Here is a 23,012-nt window from a genome sequence, read left to right on the forward strand (position 1 = left end):
CTCAAACTCACCAACCACCCTGAGATCATGACCTGAACCAAAATCTAGAGTCAGATCCTTAACCGACTGAGCCACACAGGCGTCCCTGGAGTGGTGGTAGGTTTTAATCAACTGTTTGTTGTCTCTTAAGAGGAGGTGAATCATAATGCACAAGATCCTGGAAGCTGTAGTTTCTATTCAGCAACATCCACTCCCAAACTAACATTAATATACACTTGTAAACCACATATAAACTTGCCAAAATTAAATACTTACCTAAATCCTATAAATATCATGTATGACTAGCATACCAAGAAACATTTCCCGGTGAGGTGAAGAAATATAATTACTAGCTGGACGGCTGCTGTTTATGGGTATGTGTATGAACTACCAACTGGTGTTTTGCAGGTGACTGTTATCTGAAGGACTGGTCTTCGTGGAGCCTGTGTCAGATAACCTGCGTGAATGGTGAGGACCTAGGCTTTGGTGGAATACAGGTCCGTTCCAGAGCGGTGATCATACAAGAACTGGAAAATCAACATCTATGCCCAGAACAAATGTTAGAAACAAAATCATGTGATGGTGAGTGCTGCAATTCATGAAATCTTTTCAATTTAGTTTTAAGAGACAAAAGCATAAGATATAGAATTTTCTGCTCAATAAGTAAATTTGCTAAGATCTCTTAAGACTGAGAATTAAGAGTAGGATTCTGAATTCTAAAAATTTACAGGAAGAAAAATCTCTCACCCTTCAAAAATTAGATAAGAAATGTAAAACATGGTTCACAGTTTTATTAGCTACAGAAGGCCCAGATAATTAAGAGCACATTATTTGGACACTCAGGACAATCCTGATCATGTATCAGGATATCCTTTATTTAAGTTAAAGGAAACAAAGAAAAACTACTAATCCACATCAAAATGAGAGATTTTTATTATATTCTTATAAATTGATAAATCAAAGTATTGGTAAGAACTAATATGACATAACACATGAACGTACATGTTTCTGTGTCTATGTGTGAATGTATACACACATATAGAGCCACGCACCCAATATAAACAGTATATGACATTTTCAAAAACAACAGAGCATTAAAATGTCATACTTTGGGAACACAGAGGCAGTCTAAATGAAAACAAAAGACTTTATATCTAGTGTAGAACATAGGTCCTCTCCTTCCTGCTTGTCTTTGGAAACAATTAAAGAGTATGACAATTAATAGCAAATAGGAGCCAAAATACTACTTTTTTTACTGAAAAGTTGGAGACAAAAGCTTGGAATGTTAGTGAAGAAGGCTTAGAATAAAAGCCAAATGGGCTAGATGACTTAACCCAAGAATTAGGTATAATTATGCACCTTGTCAGTTGAATCTTCCCTAATTTACCAAACAGATGAACCATTCCCTACGTCCTGGGTGTAGGTAATGAAGTAGAGAAAAGTCAGAGGTTACAATAAATGAAACAGACCCAAGGAAAAATTTGTTCACCCCCAAATGATAACGAAATAAAATTAGAAATCAGTAACACAGCAATTGTGAAAGAAATGTCACCATGCACACAGCAGTAAAAACTGGAAACGACATTTCTAGAGCGTTACACTTCAAATGGTATGTGGGATTTAGCACAAAAGTACTTACAAGAAAACTTAAAGCCTGAAATGCCTAAATAGGGGAGTAGAAAAGATTAAAATGAGCTAAGCATTAAACTCAAGTAGAATGTAACTAATACAGATAAATATAAATTCAGTGAGATAGAAAACAAACAAAATAATCAACAACCAATAGTTGACCAAACTAACTAAATAGACCACCTCATGGAAAAAATCAGGAAAAAAGAGCAAAATAACTACTACATCATATAGAGTAGAGTTTTAAAAATTATGACTAGAGGTGCCTCGCTGGCTCAGTCAGTTAAGCGTCTGACTCTTGATCTTGGCTCAGGTCATGATCTCAGGGGCTCGTGAATTCAAGCCCTATGTAGGGCTGTGCACTGATGGTATAGAGCCTACTTGGGATTCTGTCTCTCCTTCTCTCTGCCCCCCCCAAAATGGATAAACTTAAAAAAAATAAAAATTATCAATAAATTTTCCTAATAAATATAGAAACCTCAAGATAATCTAAATTTTATAATTTATCAAGAATGATACAGAATCTAAACTATGGATTATGTAACTATTAAAAACTCAAGTGCATCAAATATTTACTTATACATGAAACAAACTAAAACATAAATGGCTTTGAGTTTTACCAAACTTTTTTTTTTGTATTTTTATTTAATTAAATTTTTAAAATTTACATCCAAGTTAGCATATCATGCAACAATGATTTCAGGAGTAGATTCTTAATGCCCCTTACCCTTTTAGCCAATTCCCCCTCCCACAACCCCTCCAGTAGCCCTGTGTTTGTTCTCCATATTTAAGAGTCTCTTATGTTTTGTCCCCCACCCTGTTTTTATATTATTGTTGCTTCCCTTCCCTTATGTTCATCTGTTTTGTATCTTGCAGTCCTCATGAGTGAAGTCATATGATATTTGTCTTTCTCTAATTTCACTTAGCATAGTACCCTCTAGTTCCATCCACGTAGTTGCAAATGGCAAGATTTCTTTCTTTTTGATTGCCGAGTAATACTCCAGTGTGTGTGTGTGTGTGTGTGTGTGTGTGTGTGTGTGTGTGTGTGTGTGTAACACATCTTCTTTATCCATTCATCCATCAATGGACATTTGGGCTCTTTCCATACTTTGGCTATTGTTGATAGTGATGCTATAAACATTGGGGTGCATGTGCCTCTTTGAAACAGCATACCTGTATCCTTCGGATAAATACCTAGTAGGGCAATTGCTGGTTCATAGGATAGTTCCATTTTAATTTTTTGAGGAATCTCCATACTGCTTTCCAGAGTGCATTCCCACCAGCAGTGCAAAAGATATCCCTTTCCTCCGCATCCTTGCCGACATCTCTTGTTGCCTGAGTTGTTTATTTTAGCCATTATAGCTATTCTGACTAGCCTGAGGTGGTATCTCTTTGTGGTTTTAATTTGTATCTCCCTGATGATGAGTGATGTTGAGCATTTTTTCATGTGTCGATTGGCCATCTGGATGTCCTCTTTGGAGAAATGTCTATTCATGTCTTTTGCCCATTTCTTCACTGGGTTATTGTTTTTTTTGGGTGTGGAGTTTGAGAAGTTCTTTATAGATTTTGGATACCAACCCTTTATCTGATATGTTGTTTGCAAATATCTTCTCCTATTCTGTCAGTTGCGTTTTAGTTTTGCTGATTGTTTCCTTTGCTGTGCAGAAGCTTTTAATTTTGATGAGGTCCCAATAGTTGATTTTTGCTTTTGTTTCTCTTGCCTCTGGAGATGTGTTGAGTAAGAAGTTGCTGAGGCCAAGGTCAAAGAGGTTTTTGGCTGCTTTCTTGATGAGGATTCTGATGGCTTCCTGTCTTACATTTAGGTCTTTCACCCATTTTGAGTTTATTTTTGTGTATGGTGTAAGAAAGTGGTCCAGGTTTATTCTTCTGCACGTCGCTGTTCAGTTTTCTCAGCACCACTTGCTGAAGAGACTGTCTTTATTCCATTGGATATTCTTTCCTGCTTTGTCAAAGATTAGTTGGCCATACACTGTGTGTCCATTTCTGGGTTTTCTATCCTGTTCCATTGATCTGAGTGTCTGCCCTTGTGCCAGTACCATACTGTCTTGATGCTTACAGCTTTGTAATACAGCTTGACATGTGGGATTGTGATGCCTCCTGCTTTGGTTTTCTTTTTCAAGATTGCTTTGGCTACTCAGGGTCATTTCTGGTTCCATACACATTTTAGGACTGTTTGTTATAGCTCTGTGAAGAATGCTGATCTTATTGTGATAGGGATTGCATTGAATATGTAGATTGCTTTGGGTAGTATCAACATTTTAACAATATTTGTTCTTCCTATCCAGGATCATGGAATCTTTTTCCATTTTTTTATGTGTCTTCTTCAATTTCTTTCACAAGCTTTCTGTAATTTTCAGTGTATGGATTTTTCACCTCTTTGGTTAGATTTATTCCTAGGTATTTTATGGGTTTTGGTACAATTATAAATGGGATTGATCCTTGATTTCTCCTCTATTGCTTCATTATCAGTGTATAGGAATGCAACCAATTTCTGTGCATTGATTTTATACCCTGCAACTTTGCTGAACTCATGGATCAGTTCCAACAGTTTTTTGCTGAAATCTTTTGGGTTTTCCATATAGAGTATCAGGTCATCTGCGAAGAGTTAAAGTTTGACCTGGCCAATTTAGATGCCTTTGGTTTGTGTTGTCTGATTGCTGAGGCTAAGCCTTCCAATACTATGTTGAATAACAGTGGTGAGAGGGGACATATCTGTCTTGTTCCTGACCTTAGGGTAAAAGCTCTCAGTTTTTCCCCATTGAGGATGATATTAGCATTGGGTCTTTCATGTATGGCTTTTATTATCTTGAGGTATGATCCTTCTATCCCTACTTTCTTGAGGGTTTTTATCAAGAAAGGATGCTGTATTTTGTCAAATGCTTTCTCTGCATCTATTGAGAGGATCATGTGTTCTTGTCCTTTCTTTTATTGATGTGAAGAATCACACTGATTGTTTTGCAGATGCTGAAGCAGTCCTGCATCCCAGGTAAATCCCGCTTGGTCATGGTGAATAATTGTTCTAATGTATTGTTGGATCCGGTTGGCTAATATCTTATTGGGGATTTTTGCATCCATGTTCATCAGGGAAATTGGTCTATAGTTCTCCTTTTTAGTGGGGTCTCTGTCTGGTTTTGGAATCAAGGTAATGCTGGCCTCATAGAAAGAGTTTGGAAGTTTTCCTTCCATTTCTATTTTTTGGAACAGCTTCAAGAGAATAGGTATTAACTCTTCATTAAATGTTTGGTAGAATTCCCCTGGAAAGCCATCTGGCCCTGGACTCTTGTTATTTGGGTGATTTTTGATTACTAATTTGATTTCTTTACTGGGTATGGCTCTGTTCAAATTGTCTATTTATTCCTGTTTCAGTTTTGGCACTTTATATGGAGTTTTACCAAAATTTAAATGAATAAACAACTCCATTTTATGTGAAATCTTAAAAAAAAAATTGTGTGGGAAAAAAAGATAAGGAAAATCCTCCCTGCTCCATGAGAGTGTAGCAGTAAAATTAGTCAATAATGTCACCAATGAAAATAGATGTCAAAATCATAAAAGATTACTATCTAACCAAATCCTTAATACCATAATTAATCATGATGTAAGTCATCATACCAACAGAAAAAAAAGTCATAGGATTTTTAAATGTGTTGAAACAATGTTTGTAGAATGCAACCTTAATTCACAATGAAACTTCCAATTTAACTTGAACTAGAAGGAAATCACCTAATAAATGATATCTACAAAAACTAACAGCATACATGATAATATCAGGGAAAACATTAGAGACATTCCCTTGCAATTGCTAACAAAGCAAGGATGCTCACTATTGCCAACCTGGTAAAGAAGGTTCCAGCCCAAGTGTAATCCGAAGCTTAATAGTTGAAAGCAAATAAATAATCGTGCACATTACTATGATTTTCACATTAAAAATTTTAACCAAAATAGAAAAAAATCCATGATCATCTCAATAGATACAGAAAAGGAATTTGACAAAATACAACACCCATTCATGATGAAAATTCAACAAAGTGAGTCTCAACAAAGGCCATTGATGACAAACCCACAGCTAACATCATACTCAGACAAGCTCTTAGTTGTTCACCATCAAGAACAGAAGGACAGGGGCGCCTGGGTGGCGCAGTTGGTTAAGCGTCCGACTTCAGCCAGGTCACGATCTCGCGGTCCGTGAGTTCGAGCCCCGCGTCAGGCTCTGGGCTGATGGCTCGGAGCCTGGAGCCTGTTTCCGATTCTGTGTCTCCCTCTCTCTCAGACCCTCCCCCGTTCATGCTCTGTCTCTCTCTGTCTCAAAAATAAATAAACGTTAAAAAAAAAAAATTTAAAAAAAAGAACAGAAGGACAACAAGGATGTTATCCATTCTTACCACTTTTAGTCAATGTAGTACTCAAAATCCTAGAGGTTGCAATCATACAATAAAAAGAAAAGCATGCAAGTTGGTAAGGAAGAAATAAAATTGTCACTGCTTGTAGATGATGTGGTATTATACATAGAAAACCCTCCCCCAAAAAACTATTACAATAAATGAATTCAGTTAAGTTGCAGGATACAAAAATCGATATGTAGACACCTGTTGCATTTCTATACACTAATTACAAAGTAGCAGAAAGGAAAAAAAAAAAAAAACTCCACTTATAATTGCACCAAAAAGAACAAAATACCTAGGAATAAACTTAACCAAGGAAGTGAAAACCTGTACACTAAAAACAATAAGGCATTGATGAGACATTGAAGACTACACAAATAAATAAAAAGATCTATCATGCTCATGGATTAGGAAAATATTGTTAAAATGTTCATACTACCCAAAGCAATCTACTGAGTAAATATAATCCCTATCAAAGTACTGATGGTATTTTACACTGAACTAAAACAAATACTCCTAAGATTTATATGGAATCACAAAGACCCTGAATAGCCAAAGCAATCCTGAGAAAGAGCAACAAAGCTGGAAGCAGCACAATCTCAGATTTCAAACTATACTACAAAGCTATAGTAATCAAAAACATGTGGAACTGGCACAAAAATAGACACCTATATCAATGGAACTGAATAGAGAGCCCATACTTACATGATCAATTAATCTGGTACACAAGAGGCAAGAAGATACAATAGAGAAAAGACAGTTTCTTCAATAAATGGTACTGGTAAAACTGCACAGCTACACACAAAAGAATAAAACTGGACCACTTTCTTATACCACATACAAAAATAAACTCAAAGGGGTTAAAGACATAAATAGAATACATAAAACCATAAAACTCCTAGAAGAAAACTAGGCAGTAATTTGACATTGGCCTTAGCAACATTTTTCTAGATAGTTGTCCAGAAAGAGAAACAAAAGCAAAAATAAACTATTGGGACTACACTAAAATGAAAAGCTTTTGCACAAAGAAAGAAGCTGTCAACAAAACAACAAAGCAACCTATTGAATGGGAGAAGATATTTGCAAATCATAAATCCAAAAAGGGGTTAATATCCAGAATATATAAAGAAGTTATACAAAACACCAAAAAAAATCTAAAAAATGTGCAAGGACCTGAATAGACATTTTTCCCCCCAAGGAAGAGACACAGATAGATAGCCAACATGAAAAGATACTCAACTAATCATCAGGGAAATGTAAACCAAAACCACAATGAGGTATCTCCTCACACCAGTCAGAATGGCTAAGAGATAAATGTTGGCAAAGATGTGGAGAATAGGAACTCTCATGCATCCTTGATGGGAATGTAAATTGGTACAGTTAGTGTGGTCAACAGTATGTTGGTTACTCAAAAAATTAAAATTACCATAACCCAGTAATTCCACTTCTGGGTATTTACCCAAATAAAAGAAAAACACTAACTCAAAAAGACCTATGCACCCCATGTTTATTGCAGCATTATTTACAAGAGCAAAACAAGCTAAATGTCCATCAATAAATGAATGAATATATGGTATAATACACACACACACACACGTGTGTGTGTGCAATATTCCATTACTCAGCCATACAAAAGAATGTGATCTTGCCTTTTGAGACAATGTGGGTGAACCTAGAGGGTATAACGTCAGACAAAGATAAATACCATATGATTACTCTCATATGTGGAACATATGAAAACAAAACGAATGAACAAAACAAGAAAACAGATACAGATTCATAAATACAGGGAGCAAACTAGTGGTTGCCAGAGTAAGTGATAGGTGAAGGAGATTAAGAGGTACAAATTTCCAGTTACAACGTAAATAAGTCAGAGGGATAAAAAGTACATCAGAGGGAATATAGTAAGATTTTAATAACTTTGTATTGTGACAGATGATAACTACACTCACCGTGCTGAGCATTTCCTAACGTGAACAGATTTTTGTTTTTAGTATTTATTTATTTTTGAGTGACAAGGCACAGTGAGGGAAGGGCAAAGAGAGAGAGAGGGAGGGGAAACAAAGAATCCAGAGCAAGCTCCAGGCTCTGAGCTGTCAGCACAGCCCCACCCAGGGCTTGAATTCATGAACGATGGTATCATTTTTGAACCAAAGTGGGGAGGCTTAACTGACTGAGCCACCCAAGCACCGTGGCAATTTGAACAGGTTTTTAATGTGTTATGAGATATTGACCCAAAAATTAATACAAAGAGGTCGAAGACCAATAAGATCCCAGAATTTCAAGAAGGAAAAAGTGGGAGAGATTAGGGGACTTACATGGCTTTTTTCAAAATTTATTCTACAGCATTAGTAATTTAAAAAGAGTGACAAGTCAACAATAAAGCAATTAAACTAATGAAAGAATCTCAGGAACAAATTGTCATATATGGATACATGACAGAAATGAAAGTCAGTAGGGTAGTAGGTGGGTAAATAATGTTGCAATAACTTGTTACCCATGTTATGTTTTTAAAATTATCTTTAGCTCACACCATACATAAAATTGTGTTTTAGTTAAATTATAGACCTGAAAGTGAAATAGAACTATACAACATTTAAAAGAAAATATAGGAGAATATCATTATAAACTCAAGGTAGGGAATAATTTCCTACATAGGATGCAAAAAGCACAAAAATGGGAAGGAAGAAAAATTATTTTAAATTAAAATTTCAATCTTCTACATAATAAATGATCATAAACAAGGCTAAGAAAGAAACTACAGACTTAGAAAATATATTTGTGAGGGCAATTAATTTCCAAGGATTAGTATCTACAACGACTGATCCAAATTTTCTTTTGTGAATTTTAGATACATAAAAGTTTGTATTAAAAATGAAAAGATTTAAAATAATCATAAACCAATTTTGTGTAACCGTAAATAACATACTTGCTGAAAAATAATTATTTTGCAAACCAAAAACAGTAACTTTGACAAGTATGGTCTTGTTTTACATTTTTGCAAATCTCTAATATCTGGCTTAAAGGAAGATAGGTGGATTCTCTACTTCTGCATTCAATCTGTTGCAGTCTTATTTTGGTTTATGTATATGAAGAAAACCCAGCTCTACTCACATGAATGTGTACTTGAAAAAGTACACACACACACACACCTGGGAGAATGTCAGAGTCTCCCAGGTTCTCTACAAGATACTTTGAGAACTGCTATCCTAGAATAAATATTTCCACAATTCAATAAGAAAAGGCACAGATTTCAGTAGGATAAAAAAAAAATGGCCACAAGATATAAAGAAGCAATTCTCATAAAAGGAAGTCTAAATGCCCCCAAAACATTTGTTACTCTTTAATAGCTTTAGTAATTACAGAACTACAATTTAAAATGACAATATAGGGGCACCTGGCTGGCTCAGTCAATTGAGCATCTGACTTTAGCTCAGGTGATGATCTCGCAGTTCACTAGTTTGAGCTTCCTGTCTGGCTCTGTGCTGACAGCTCATAGCCTGGACCCTGCTTCAGATTCTGTGTCTTCCTCTCTCTCTGCCCTCCCCTGCTCACACTCTGTCTCTCACACACAAAAGTAAGTAAACATTAAAAATTTGTGAATGACAATGCAGCTTCCACACCCACCAGACAAACCAGAAGTTTTAAATCTGACAATTATCAATGTTATTAAAGGCTTAAGCAATGATAAACCTTATTCACTGCTGTTGGGTGTGTGGATTGTTGTTTTGGGGAGGGAAAAAAAGTTATATTTAGGAAGGTTGCAGCCATCCCTATGGTGATACACGGCAGTTTCTCCTCTTGATATTTACTTTAAAGAAGCACAAGGAGACTTGCAGAAGGTGGACCACTGAGGCATTGTACTAATAGCAAAAATTGAAAACAACCTAAAAGGCCACCAGAGAAGAAATAGCTAAAAGCAAACAAAAAACTGGCATTTAGTACAGTGGAATTTTATATAGCAGTTAAATAAGACCAGAGCTGCATTATAAAAAAAAAATCACATAGAAATATTTCTTCTACAATACTGAATGTTTCAGATTGATACATACAGTATACTTTTAGAATTCCTAATCCAGTTGACCTTTGAACAACATGGTTTGAATACTGCAGGTCTACTTACATGTAGATTTTTTTAATATAAACACAGTAACTATACTTTCTCTTCCTTATGGTTTTATTTTAAGCACATAGTACATAACACATATAATACAAAGTATGTGTTAACTGACTGTCTATCAGTAAGGCTTCCGGTCAGCAGTAGGCTGTTTATAGTTAAATGTTGGGGGAGTCAAAGTTCTACACAGACTTTAGACTGCATAGGGGTACATGCCCCTAACCTCCATGTTGTTTGAGGACCAGATGTGCTATATTTTATGGATATATACATACCTCATATAATGTATTATATTAAAAGAATAAAAACCATGGCAAAGGAATGCATGTATCTACTTTAAAATCGTGGCTTTTGCTGGATAGATATGGAGGAACATCACATCAGGAAGAGGACCTAATAATAGGATATCACGTTCATCTCATTTTTCACTCCCCAACAGACAAAAGAAAACTAAAGCAACCATGTCTAAATGGTAGTATTTGTTAAAACTGCATAAGTAATTGAACATTTTTTGTTATTATTTGCCCCGTATGTAAATTTGATATAATACTTTGAACGTTAAATTATATTAAAAATCCAAGTTCACATCAGATATGACAGTGGACATAAAACATTAGTTGGGATTTAGGAATGTATCGGGAATTTTATAACATTTCCATGGTAATTTTAGGACAGTAACATTCGAATCATTTTTGAGATGGATTCACCACTTTTCAGTTGTTTATAAATATTTTCCTAATATACTTTCCCCATGATTGTCCTTCTAGACAGCAGAATGCTTCTGTTCATGTTTATTGTGTCCCTGCAGATGGACAGTGTTATGAATACAAATGGATGGCCAGTGCTTGGAAAGGTTCTTCCCGAACAGTCTGGTGTCAAAGGTCAGATGGTATAAACGTAACAGGTAAACCTCCAAATCTCTTTGGTTTTTGAAAGTCTTCCTGTAACACACATGCAGTTGGTTAAACAGTTAAGGAAACAAAGATACTCAAGATATCCAAAACATGTTTCGAATTCAGTACCTAAGCTATATATAACTGGCGACCAATGACTTTTATTTTTTAATGTCTCAATTAAATTCTCCCTCATCTAGCCATTTTAGACATTGCTGCACGAGTTTGGTTAAAATAGTCTAATTCCGGGGTGCCTGGGTGGCTCAGTCAGTTAAGCGTCCGACTTCAGCTCAGGTCACAATCTCGAGGTCCGTGAGTTCGAGCCCCGCGTCGGGCTCTGGGCTGATGGCTCAGAGCCTGGAGCCTGCTTCCGATTCTGTGTCTCCCTCTCTCTCTGCCCCTCCCCCGTTCATGCTCTCTGTCTCAAAAATAAATAAAACGTTAAAAAAAATTTTTTTTTAAATAGTCTAATTCCAATAAATTATCATAATTCTCAGATTATCTTTCCTAACAATTTTTATATGTGATTAACTTACCACATGCTAAATATATAGATATATATTTTGTTTCTGGATCTTAGAGACCATATACATGCAGACCAAAAGTATTACAAAGGGAGTATGATTTTACAAATCTAAGTATCTTGATACTTAGATAATTCAGAAATCTATGTTTTAGTTTTCTATTCATTAATAGGTAAAATCTGTTGGCAAATCTCAAGCCCAGACTATCTGGGCAGCTAACCCACTCTGTCTCCACTCAAAAATTATATACTCAAAGAAGAAATCCAAATGAAAAATCTTTCTGAAATGTCCCTTGACCCAAATACACCCCCAAAGAGCTTCTCTAATCTGCAATTACTTCAAGTCTCTTTATCTAAACTCAGTAAATGCAAGGGATCTTAATGTCCCTATGAAATGGCAAGAAACTTGGCTCCAGGTATGTACTGAACCACCTTGCAAATTTCCTAGGAAAAAAAAACAAGGTTGGAGCCAGAACCTCAACCTTAAACATATGACCCAAAGATCTAAGATCTCTCCTTCAACAATTTATTTGTGTAAGTCTAATCTATAGAAATCTTCATAGTGCAGCAATAGCATGAGTTTTGACAGTTAACTGCTTAGGGGAACCTGCTGACTTACTGCCATCGTTTTGACCCTCTGGCAGGGAGAGAAAGTAATGTGCATTTGGGTGTCTGTGAGTAATGTCCATTTATAAATTTAGCTGTAATATATACATCAAGATAACAGGAACAGGAATCAATATGCTTTTTGGAAAGCATCAATTTTTATATTAAATTTTAAATTACCTGCATTTATTTAAACGTAATTACTTATTTCCTCCCTATGAAAGCTGGAACAGGATATCAAATTATGTTTTTGTGAAGGTAAGATTTTATACATGACAAATCTGTATCAAGAAACCATTGATAATAGCAACTCCCAGTGGACACATATACAACAAAGAAGAGACCCCTGCCAGGAAACTCTTTGCTCTCTCTCAGTGTTAGGCAGAAAATGTTCCAACCACGCCACTGTTAAGAGGCATATGGGGAGCAAGAGTCCTGGGAAGGGAAGCATAGATTTTCTAAATTTGAAGGCATTTATAGAGGTGGTACATTCGACTCAAGTGTTGAAAATGAAGGTCTGCATTCTTTAAACTATTCAGAGGGGATGTTGCAGCTTCCCCAGAGGGTCCTATTACTTCCAGGGCTTTTTTCCAAATATGGATGCAAATAATATTTGTTTGCCTTTTCTTCTACATATTAAAAGCTCTTTTCTCACTAAAATCGGGGATAGTCCCCAATGCCAAGGTAAGTCAAATTTTAAAAGACTTCCTGTAGAAATCATATGTTCACCTTCTTTTTAATTCATTAAAGCATCCCATGTATTTCTTTCTAATACTCTTTGATACCAAAAAGCCAACATGTAAATGATTTGTGATAAACTCTATATGCATTCTTCTTCCATCTTTTAGGAGTGGTAAGATTCTTTATGAGATATAGACAAGCATGTGAAGTATATTACCTACCTTGACCGCCTGCTTCTGTTTTATGATGTTGTCCTTATTAGAAATCAAGATGTTATTTTCCTTTTTCTTCATGTGTTTAATGATAATAACTTCAACATGGACATTTAACTGCAATTTGCTTTCCCATCACAATTTTTTTTTTGATGAATAGTGTATTTATATTATTGAGAGATAAGGCAAAGAATTAACAATAGTTATCTTTGATTAAATCCCAGGGGATGATCAGTTCCATAAATAAAGGAAAAAACTTTGCTTTCCTAAAATTCTGTTCAAGTGAGCAAGCATGGTTTGAAACTCTAAGTTCCTTCCTTATCAGCAATATGGTTTCTCTAGGACATCTGTTCCCATCTTAAAACCTCACTTTTAACAACTTACGCAGGCACACTCTACTTGAAAAGAAGAAAGAGAAGGAAGAAAAAACAGAGCTGCAATGTCAAGTTTAAACAATAACATAAATATACCTCCTAGTAGCTACAAGTGTTTTCTTTCCTCTACCCCCAAAACTCCTGAATTAGCAGGAATTGGAAATTTTCTCAAAGAAATATGCATTATTAGAGAAGAACATGTATGTGGTAGTCACGTAAATTAAAGAGACATCTCAAAGAATGTGACAACTATTTCTTTGAATAGCCAAGAAAAAAGTTAACTCTGAAGGAAAATTAAATCTGTTTTGCAATGTTGAACTGGGCCAACAGGGGGGACTAGGATAGAAATAGCCCTTGTGCAATTAGTGTTTTCAAAGTAGCAACTACAAAAACAAGCGCTTACTGAGCACCTGCTGAGTTCCAGGCTCTGTGCCATCTGCTCTGAAGAGGAACAAGAGTCTCTGGGGCGCCTGGGTGGCTCAGTCAGTTAAGCATCCAACTTCAGCTCAAGTCATGATCTCACAGTTCTTGAATTTGAGCCCCACGTTGGGCTCTGTGCTGACAGCTCAGAGCCTGGAACCTGCTTCAGAATCTGTAACTCCCTCTCTCTTTGTGCTTCCCCTGCTCACGCTCTGTCTCTCTCAAAAAATAAGTAAATGTTAAGAAAAATAAAAAAGAAGAGCCTCAAGTTCCTGTATAAAGTGGTCAAGGTTAACCAACTATCTCACAATCAGTTGCTCTCAGAAAAATCCATGGATTCCCAAAGTGGTTCAGGATTCAAAGACACGTCTACACAATAGTGTATTTCTATCATTGCAAGAGATGCTGCTTGTCAATGTATGATTTTCTGTTCTGCAGGGGGCTGCTTGGTGGTGCGCCAGCCTGATGCTGACAGGTCTTGTAACCCACCGTGTAGTCAACCCCACTCTTACTGTAGTGAGGTATGTGTGAATTCAATATGATAAATAAACTAGCTTCATTATTTCTCACCCCGCTGACTCTTGTACAGTCCATTCCCCCCACCCCAAAATGCATGTCTTGAGGCCTGCAACTTAATTTCTGGACCTCTCCGTTTATCAATGTAAATAATTCTAAACGTACTTGTTTCTGTTAGAATAATTTGTGTACAGTAAAAAATGTGTGTCCTTTTTTATGTAGTTAAGACAGAAACTACATGTGGTAAACTTCCAAAACAATACTTCTTGAAAGCCTTCTCTTCAAGTCCTATCTGTCATGCTTTCAAAGATCACCTTATATGTGTAGAAATCCTCTTGTTCTCCTGCAGATGAGGACATGCAGTTGTGAAGAAGGATACACTGAAGTCATGTCTTCTAATGGTACACTTGAGCAATGCACACTTATCCCCGTGGTGGTGATACCCACTGTGGAGGACAAAAGAGGAGATGTGAAAACGAGTCGCGCAGTACATCCAACCCCATCCTCCAATAACCCAACAGGACGGGGAAGGACCTGGTTTCTACAGCCATTTGGGCCAGGTGAAGTGACTAGACAGTGTTGATGTAGAATCTCTTACTTATACATTTAACCATGTCAAAGGATTAAAAGAATGAGCAAGCATTTTCATACGAGCTATTAAATATTTCATCTGTACTCATTTATTCTGATACTGCCATATATTATGTTTTTACTATTATAAAAAAAAAAGCACTCATGCTCAAAGTTCAGAGAAATGACTTTTTCTTCTATGGAAAAAAAATTTAGGATATTAGTTATTTTGATCTCAGGCCTACATTTACAAGTATAATTACGATCATATTGAATAAAGAAATCTAACAGTGAAAATATTAATGAGGAAAAAAGTGTATTGTCATTCAGAACTGGAACAAATAAAACTGTAAAGACATTCAAGAATTTTTCATTTGACCACAGACGGGTAATAATTTGAACCTAAAATAGGATCATCAGTAATGCAGTGCTGTGCCAAGGGGCACTTGGTGGCCAGCCCAATTTCTATCAGCTCTTCCGTTTGATAAACTGAAGTAATCAGAACCCGTACTAGCATCAGATACAGAAGGGCAGGGATGGAGCCTTCCTGTCTAGATGGGATGATCTAAATTTGAAGACTGACCAGACCCCTGTCATATTAAACAGACATTCTTCATGTGTCTAGTAATGGGCTTGAAGCCAATACAGGCAAAAGCTTGAAGGTCTAGTAAAATGCTATCCCTACTCTGCATACTTTCTCTACCCAGTTGAAATCAACTATATGCTTTTTCCTGGAACTAACGCTGGTGCTTAAAATTGTGCTATGAAGGCTATATGGTAGGTAAGATCATGATGGTGTTTCTTACACCAAGAGGAATTGCTAGTTAGTGACCAAAGGAAATCGCCAGGCAAAGCCAGGTGCAGTCTACCTTATACTTGTTACAAACATGAGAAAAGAAAGAATCCTCATAGCTAGCACATCTCTCTTTGGAATTTATTAAGTCAAAACACTTTCCCTTACTGGAGAATCACTATTAGGATTTTAAGTATTTTCAGTTTTGGAGTGAGGTAGCTCAAATACTGTGATTTAACCACATTATCCCTGCCTTGGTAAGGTTCTTAGCTGAAATACAATTTATTTTGCAAAGCTGACTTGTCTTTGCAAACACGGGAAACTCTTCTTTCAGTATTCAAGATCGTGGACCAGCACATGGCTGTTAGCAATTGTGACCCTGAATAAGAATCCATGCAGATCTCCTCAAATCAAAACTCGTTTTTAAAAAGAGTGTTTTAAGTTTAATATATAGCTTCCCTACAGTGAGTATTTTAGTATATTAAAAAGGTTTATGTTCTTAAAAAGTACATTTAGGCATTGTTCTTGGTTTTTGAGGAACTCAAAGATTATTTGTTGAAGAACTCTCAGGGCAGATTTTAAACCAGTGTCTAATTTTTTAAGTCTTGAGAATTGAAAAGAAGGCTATTTAGAATATTAACAGATTGTTTCCAACTAATGGACCTCCTGGGTTGATCCAGCTTCAGGCAGAAAAAACATTTGTTTTTGATGCCTTCCAAACATTAAATAAACGAGAGTGTCTGTGAAGTCCATTTGCCCAATCCATAATTTTTGCACCAATGTCACCTTTAATTTTACGTATGCAACAGAAAATATGTGTTGATGTGAGTTTCAGATTAAGTTAGGTAAGGTTATTAATACTATCTTCTAGTTGAAGTTTATTCTCAACACAAAACTAAGAAGTTCAAAGAAAGTAAGACCAGAAAACCAAATTAGGGAAGTTCCTGTCTTGCCTAATTCCATATAATAGAAAAGGTAGAAAAAAATTATTCAGAGTTAAAAAGTTCTATGTTATAATCAAACTTGGCTATTTTCGCAAATGATGTTGTCAAATGAACCTTAAAATACAGTGTAAGTGTAAATTAGATAAAAGATTAATTCTAAAAAAATGTTGAACAGATTCACTTTCAATTCATTTGGGAAAAAAAAGGCTAAAGTGACAAAATTTATGTTCAAATACCTGTCTGCATCAACCCTAAGCTATTGGACTTTCTCGAAATTGCATGATTTTTCTTCTTGTAATTGCCATTCTTAGAGTGAAAATCAGAACAAAATGTTTATTTAGCATTACACATATATTTGATTTGAACTAAAATTTAGTTAAGCAGCAGCAAAAATTTAGGCATATAAACTTGAAATCGGAACACAAATTTAATTGAAAACATTATTTCTTGGCCTTTCAAGTCTCATTGATAATTTACCTTTAATGAAGCAGCATCTAACTCATAATAGCAGCGTTGCATTCATCATTAACTGTGCCTAGGCAGTAATTCATTTTGTTTTGAAACAATGTGGTCATATGTGGCTGGTCATTGGTCATAGTTAAAGACTGTCTCATATATATATATATATATATATATATATATATATATATATATAGATATATCTATCTATCTATCTATCTATCTATATATATAAAATCGCACACCAAACTAATGTAAATTAATGACTAATATCCATTCTTCTTAGATGGGAGACTAAAGACCTGGGTTTACGGTGTAGCAGCGGGGGCATTTGTGTTACTCATCTTTATGGTCTCCATGATTTATCTAGCTTGGTGAGTAACTATTTCACAATCTAAGGGGGCACAACAATCTATTTCAGCAAAAATACTGTCGGTTGACCATAACACAGGAACAGCAAACTAAATCAAATAAGTATTCCACATTGAGTGTTCGTCTGCAATTCTAAATAAAAATGGCTTCTGTCATAGTTGGTCTAAAACCTACCAAATCTGAGCCGTTTGAAATCTGAAAATGAGCCAGAGCTGCGCCAGGTCATCTTAAGTGTGTTCTCCTTGGTTCTGCAAGAGAATACTGCTTCATATGCTTACGGTGAACTCCAGACTGATCCTCAGTTACTACTGGGGGAAGAGATTATGGTCATACCTAATCCAATTCAACTATCTTTTTAAACATGTATTATGAATTATGTATTATTTACAAAGATTTCTGCTCAAATATAAATGACTATACTATAGTATTTCCATTGTTAGTACCAGAGGAATTCCATTTGATAATTCACTTTTATAAGATAATAAAATATGGGAGGAGTTCTTTTTCAATTTTATTCAGACCATACCTAAGAAATTCAAAGATACCAGAGTATCCAATTCTAAGATTGAATTTAGGTCATACAGGCAATTAGCAACTTTATCAATACATTTCAAAGTTTGTCATTTAAAACAGTAGAATTTACAAATGATTCTTTCTCCTATTGTTGTTGTGTTGTTTACAGCAAAAAGCCAAAGAAACCCCAAAGAAGGCAAAACAACCGACTGAAACCTTTAACCTTAGCCTATGATGGAGACGCAGACATGTAAAATATAACTTACCCTGGCAACAACCAGTTTCAGATTTCTGACTTTGCAGTAGACATCCAGAAGCCACAAAGCTCTTCATACTGTGTGAATTAAAATGCAATGTAACTTTTTAAAAGAGCATCAAAGAAAGGAGTGAAAATCACAGTGCCATTGGAGATATTAAGACAGTACCACTTACAAAAAAACAAAAAAACAAAAAACAAAAAAAAACAAAACAAAACAGCCCTGAGAATTCTAGGAGTTTTAGTTGAATACATGCTGCATTCTAAGTTTTCTGTAATCTTTTCTGATATCTACCAACTGACAATTCACATTCATCTCTAAAATATGGTTGTGGAATTGTTCAGTTAGGATGCCTGATCCAAGCCTCTGTCGGCAGTGTTAACCCGTAACAACATTTTAGCATGAAGAGTTTATACCAAGATCTCTACAATACTATAGTGAAGCATAACAACATGTATACGCAATTGAATGATACACATTACTACGTCAGACTATGTACTTGTTAATAAGCAATTTTAATGGTGAATAAAAGATAAGCGAATAAAAGATAAGCTCTAAGCGGAGCAGAAAACCCATTGAGTAAATTCAGCATCTTGGTCGTTTGATGATAGCTTTCATTAACCTGCATTTCAGAGGCAAAGACTTTCTTCTAAGAATTAGTTCGTGTCTTTCTCCAAAATACGAATGCTGGACATGTACTAGGATCTTAGAGAAAAAAAAAAAAAAAAGTCCTCAAGTTCAGTATTTTATAGTGGTTATTGTCTGGAAAACTTATTTGCTTGTGTTAATATATTTCTACTTTCCCTAATTTTCAAACTGGTTGCCTGCATCTCTTTTGCTATATGGAAGGCACATTTTTGCACTATATTAGTGCAGCATGATAGGCATTTAACCAGTATTGCCATAGAAACTGCCTCTTTTCATATGGGATGAAGACATATGTGCTCAGAGTGTCATGGAGATATTTGCAAGTTCTTGTATTCTAAAGAGTACAAAGTTCAGTTTGGATGGCAACAGGATGGAATTCGCTATTACATCTGCTATATACACTCTTCCTCATTGCTGCAGCCATTGCGAAATCAACCACATGGCAGGGATTTAAATGTTCAAATCCCGAACTCATTAACCTTTCAAAAGATGGATCTCTCTAGTTGGTTTTTAATTGTACTTTGAAGGCTGTTTATGACTAGATTTTTATATTTGTTATCTTTGTTAAAAAAAGAAAAGAAAAGAAAAAAAGGAGCTGGTTGTCTTTTTAATTTTGAGCAGATGGAGAAAATAAGGTCTTGATAATTTTTGTAACTAAAAGGAATCAAAATTGTGTTGACTCTTCTTTTTCCTGATTCACATTCTTCGTTTCATGTCTAATGTATCCATGGTTGTGTCTTTCTTACTACTAAAATTTGAAGGAGTCTTTGTATGGTTCAAAAGCTAAAATTTTCAAGAGAGAATAAATGTTTTGCCCAGGACTTTGTTAAATATCTAGACCAAGGGTCGCAAACTTTTTCTGTCAAGGCCCAGATAGTAGAAATTTTCAGCCAGGTCTTTGTCACAACTTCTCAATTCTGTCATCAGAAGAATGCAGGTGTAGACAATACACAGTACATAGAAGAATGAACATGGCAGTTTCCCAGTAAACCTCCCATTATGAAGACAGTCATCAGGTCACATATTTGCAGGTTGTGGTTTGCTGACCACTGGTCTAGAAGTTTTTTCAGTGCTTACCTCTTAATTGTGTCATCTTTTGTTTTCATTCATTTACCTTAGAATATGAGAACTGTTTAATTTGAAAAGTGAAAAGGAGTCATTCAACTTTTTCACTGTTTTGGAAGTAGTTGTATTTTTCACAGATGTAGCCCTGGGAAAGGCACAGTGAAGTACTATCTATCTGATTTGGTAGACTTCTTGTGTGTGAAAAGAAAATTCAAAAGGTGCCATTAAAAAGCAATTCCATTTTTCAGGCAACATTTACTGCAACAACATTTGGTAGAGGGGAGGACATTAGGTTTTCAGGTCTTTTAAAAATAGTATAATAAGCTATTTTATCTTAAACATAGCTGTGTTGCTATAAAAGTGGTTTAGACTAGGTGTTTTACATTCATAGTAGAGTTTGAGCTCCCCCTGCTGTTCATTGGATTATTTGCAAAGATTACAAAAAACATCAGATTATCAGATGTTGCCTCAAAAATTAACAAATTTCTACCTACTTCACTAAGAATTAAATGTGGAAAGCACTAATTCCTTATTAAACATTCACTGTATTAGGCAAAGCAAATCATTTAAAAGCAAATAGGTGGTCACAAAGATGAGAATTTTACTTTGAATCAAAGATTTAAACAAAAAAAAAACTCATAAAAACAAATTCCATTGCATCTGTCTTATTGAAGAGAAGGAATAAAAATCATATGATTGTTCTAAAACTGTGATCGTCAGTGTATGCACTCAGGGGTCTTCCAGATAATCCTCAAGTTGATCTCTTTGAATAAAATGAGCTCCATTTGTACAAAATGGTTGAGAAATAATCTGCAGTTACTTGAAGAATTTAGCTAACAGCCTTATAAAACGCGTGCAGCACCTACTAACTTTGAAGTTACTGAATAGAATAAAATAGCATTGCACAAAAGCTATACTTCTGATACTGTAAAAGGTGACTAATTCAGAAGGCAGATCAGTATCGTGTAACCCATATATTAAGAATTAATGAACTGATCAAAATTAATCAATTTTATGAAAATACATTATTTTATTCATAAATTAGTTACATTTTACAACACTATATATATGAAGGAGACTGGGTTCAATGTGACCTAACACTAGGGAACGTATTGGAAGTTCACTGTTAGGCTAAATACTGGGTGGCCTCTTGTTACAAAGATGGAAGGCAGGATATGTAGCCAGCTGGCTATTTTGGACAAATGAAGGTTACTAGATTCATGTTTACAACATGAAAATAGCCTTAGTTTTGTTCCTGGCATGAGGCAATAATGAGTGAAGTACGTTACTGGAATGTCATAAATATTTTATTCCTCCTGTTCAATTCTAGCAGTTCAGGAGGGGGATATACTAGTAACTGGTCCGTTGACACTTTTGCCTTACCAAAATGACCTGTGAGCCCACAAAAGATTTAGAACTACTGCTCTATAAACATGAAGGTCTGTTTGGTTTAAAAAAAAAAAAAAAAAAAAGAAAAAGAAAAAAAGAATGACACAGTATTGTACTATTTTGTTGGATTGTTTCAATAGAAACCACACAAAATTGGCACAACTGATCTCTCTTTAGAGGGTGATTTGCTTCTTTATCACTATCTAATCTAGGATATGGACCAGAATTCTTATTTGAAAGCCTTTTTGAAGACACTATAGTGTAGCTTCAAGCTAATTTAGAAAGGAGTGCATAAAAGCACAAATTACTTATGACAAAACAAATACTTCTTGAATTATCACATGTAAGATACTCTGCTAGACACTGTAAAACAATTAGTCATGACTTTTGTATCAAAGACATTCAAAAAAAGGAATTATGTTTAATGAGTGAAGAAGTTACTTAAATCACCCTTTATTCGATTTGTTTCTAGTGTGAGATTTTTACCTTGTGTAATGTCCATGTCTCAGGCCATGCTGTTAGGCTTTTGCTGTAACCCTCCTTTGCCCTCAGGTAGGTGGCAATGCTCATTGTGGCTTAATCAGAACACTGTTAAGTTCCTGGACATTCCAAGATAAAGCCACATATGCAGAACTTCTTACAGGAAGTAACATCTCTCAGTAACCTCCTCTAAATCTCTGTACCCATTGCTCCTTTATGATCATTTTCTCTGGTGTCTCTCTGCTCTCTTAACAACAATGTTGTCTACTTTTCTCAGAACCGCCATCTACCAATACATGCTCAAAGTGTTAAGTAAGGGGGGGAAAGGTGAAGCTATTTCTTACCTATTACAGTCCAAGTGTCACTTACAGTGTGAACATCTTGATTTAAACAAAATGTAAGATATAGAAGACATACCCCCCCCAAAAAAAAAGACTTTCTATAAAAATGTCAATTTCTATCCTCTATTAAGTATGACCCAGTTATCTCTTCCTCCTCCTCACCTCTGTGCTCATGTCCCACCCTGTTAAGAGAGGAAGGCAGGCCTGTACCTTACAGAAAGGAGAACCCATTCTTGGGCTTAGTGGGAGTTTGAATAGATTTTTAAGAATCATGCTTCCAAAATCATCTGAGATGTATGTGTAAAAGTATTGCCAAATTCAAACGTGTTTCTTGTTCCATTTCCCACCAAGTCCGAAGGTGTTGAAAGGGAGAGCCATATGGGAAAGAATTTGTGAAGAATCTTGTCAGCAAGTGAGCTTTCTTAGGTGTAGTTTACATGTGAGAGTAAAACATCTGCCTGTCCCACCTGGTCCCATCTTCAGGTAGCCGTGACTACAGAAGAGGATTTTGGCATCTTAAACTGGACTGTGGGCCTAGCAAGCATGACTCTTCATAAAAAGGATGTTTTGCAGTGTGAATATGGTAATTCTCTGTCTAGCAGGGACACCGAAAATGATTATGTCTACTTTATTGAGTAAAACATGCTGAGTGGATAGAGTTAACGTTGTAGTTTTATGTTTTCATGCTTCTACCCAGCCAGATCTGAAAACGAGCAGTATACAACAACTTTTAGTTTGTGGCAGTCATGTTTTCAGCAATCAAAATCTCTAGTCTATTTAGAATGTAAAACTGTCAGTCTTGTGTTTCGTAGACTTTTTTTTTCTTAAAAG

General features: G+C 35.6%; 1 protein-coding gene and 1 long non-coding RNA gene across 4 annotated transcripts in view; one reads left to right on the forward strand and one right to left on the reverse strand.

The window, feature by feature from the left end:
• The window catches only part of THSD7A (thrombospondin type 1 domain containing 7A), a 446,765-nt gene extending 427,986 nt beyond the window's left edge, over positions 1–18,779 (forward strand). For 2 of the 3 annotated variants that reach the window (XM_058724979.1, XM_058724980.1), the window contains 6 exons: positions 388–561; positions 10,934–11,029; positions 14,273–14,355; positions 14,700–14,910; positions 17,403–17,490; positions 18,171–18,779. In XM_058724979.1, the coding sequence (XP_058580962.1) occupies positions 388–561; positions 10,934–11,029; positions 14,273–14,355; positions 14,700–14,910; positions 17,403–17,490; positions 18,171–18,255 (737 nt within the window). In that variant the 3' untranslated portion in view covers positions 18,256–18,779. The remainder of the gene's footprint in view (positions 1–387; positions 562–10,933; positions 11,030–14,272; positions 14,356–14,699; positions 14,911–17,402; positions 17,491–18,170) is intronic. The other variant, XM_058724982.1, reaches the window with a different exon arrangement.
• On the reverse strand, positions 9,941–18,335 carry LOC131509351 (uncharacterized). The gene is made up of 3 exons (XR_009260447.1): positions 18,268–18,335; positions 14,665–14,796; positions 9,941–11,066 (listed from the first exon to the last, which is right to left on the reverse strand). It is a non-coding gene; the product is annotated as an uncharacterized LOC131509351 (long non-coding RNA).
• Positions 18,780–23,012: the final 4,233 nt, after the last annotated feature.

This window comes from Neofelis nebulosa, chromosome 4, assembly GCF_028018385.1.
Source record: "Neofelis nebulosa isolate mNeoNeb1 chromosome 4, mNeoNeb1.pri, whole genome shotgun sequence".
In the NCBI taxonomy this organism is placed as follows: Eukaryota; Metazoa; Chordata; class Mammalia; order Carnivora; family Felidae; genus Neofelis; species Neofelis nebulosa.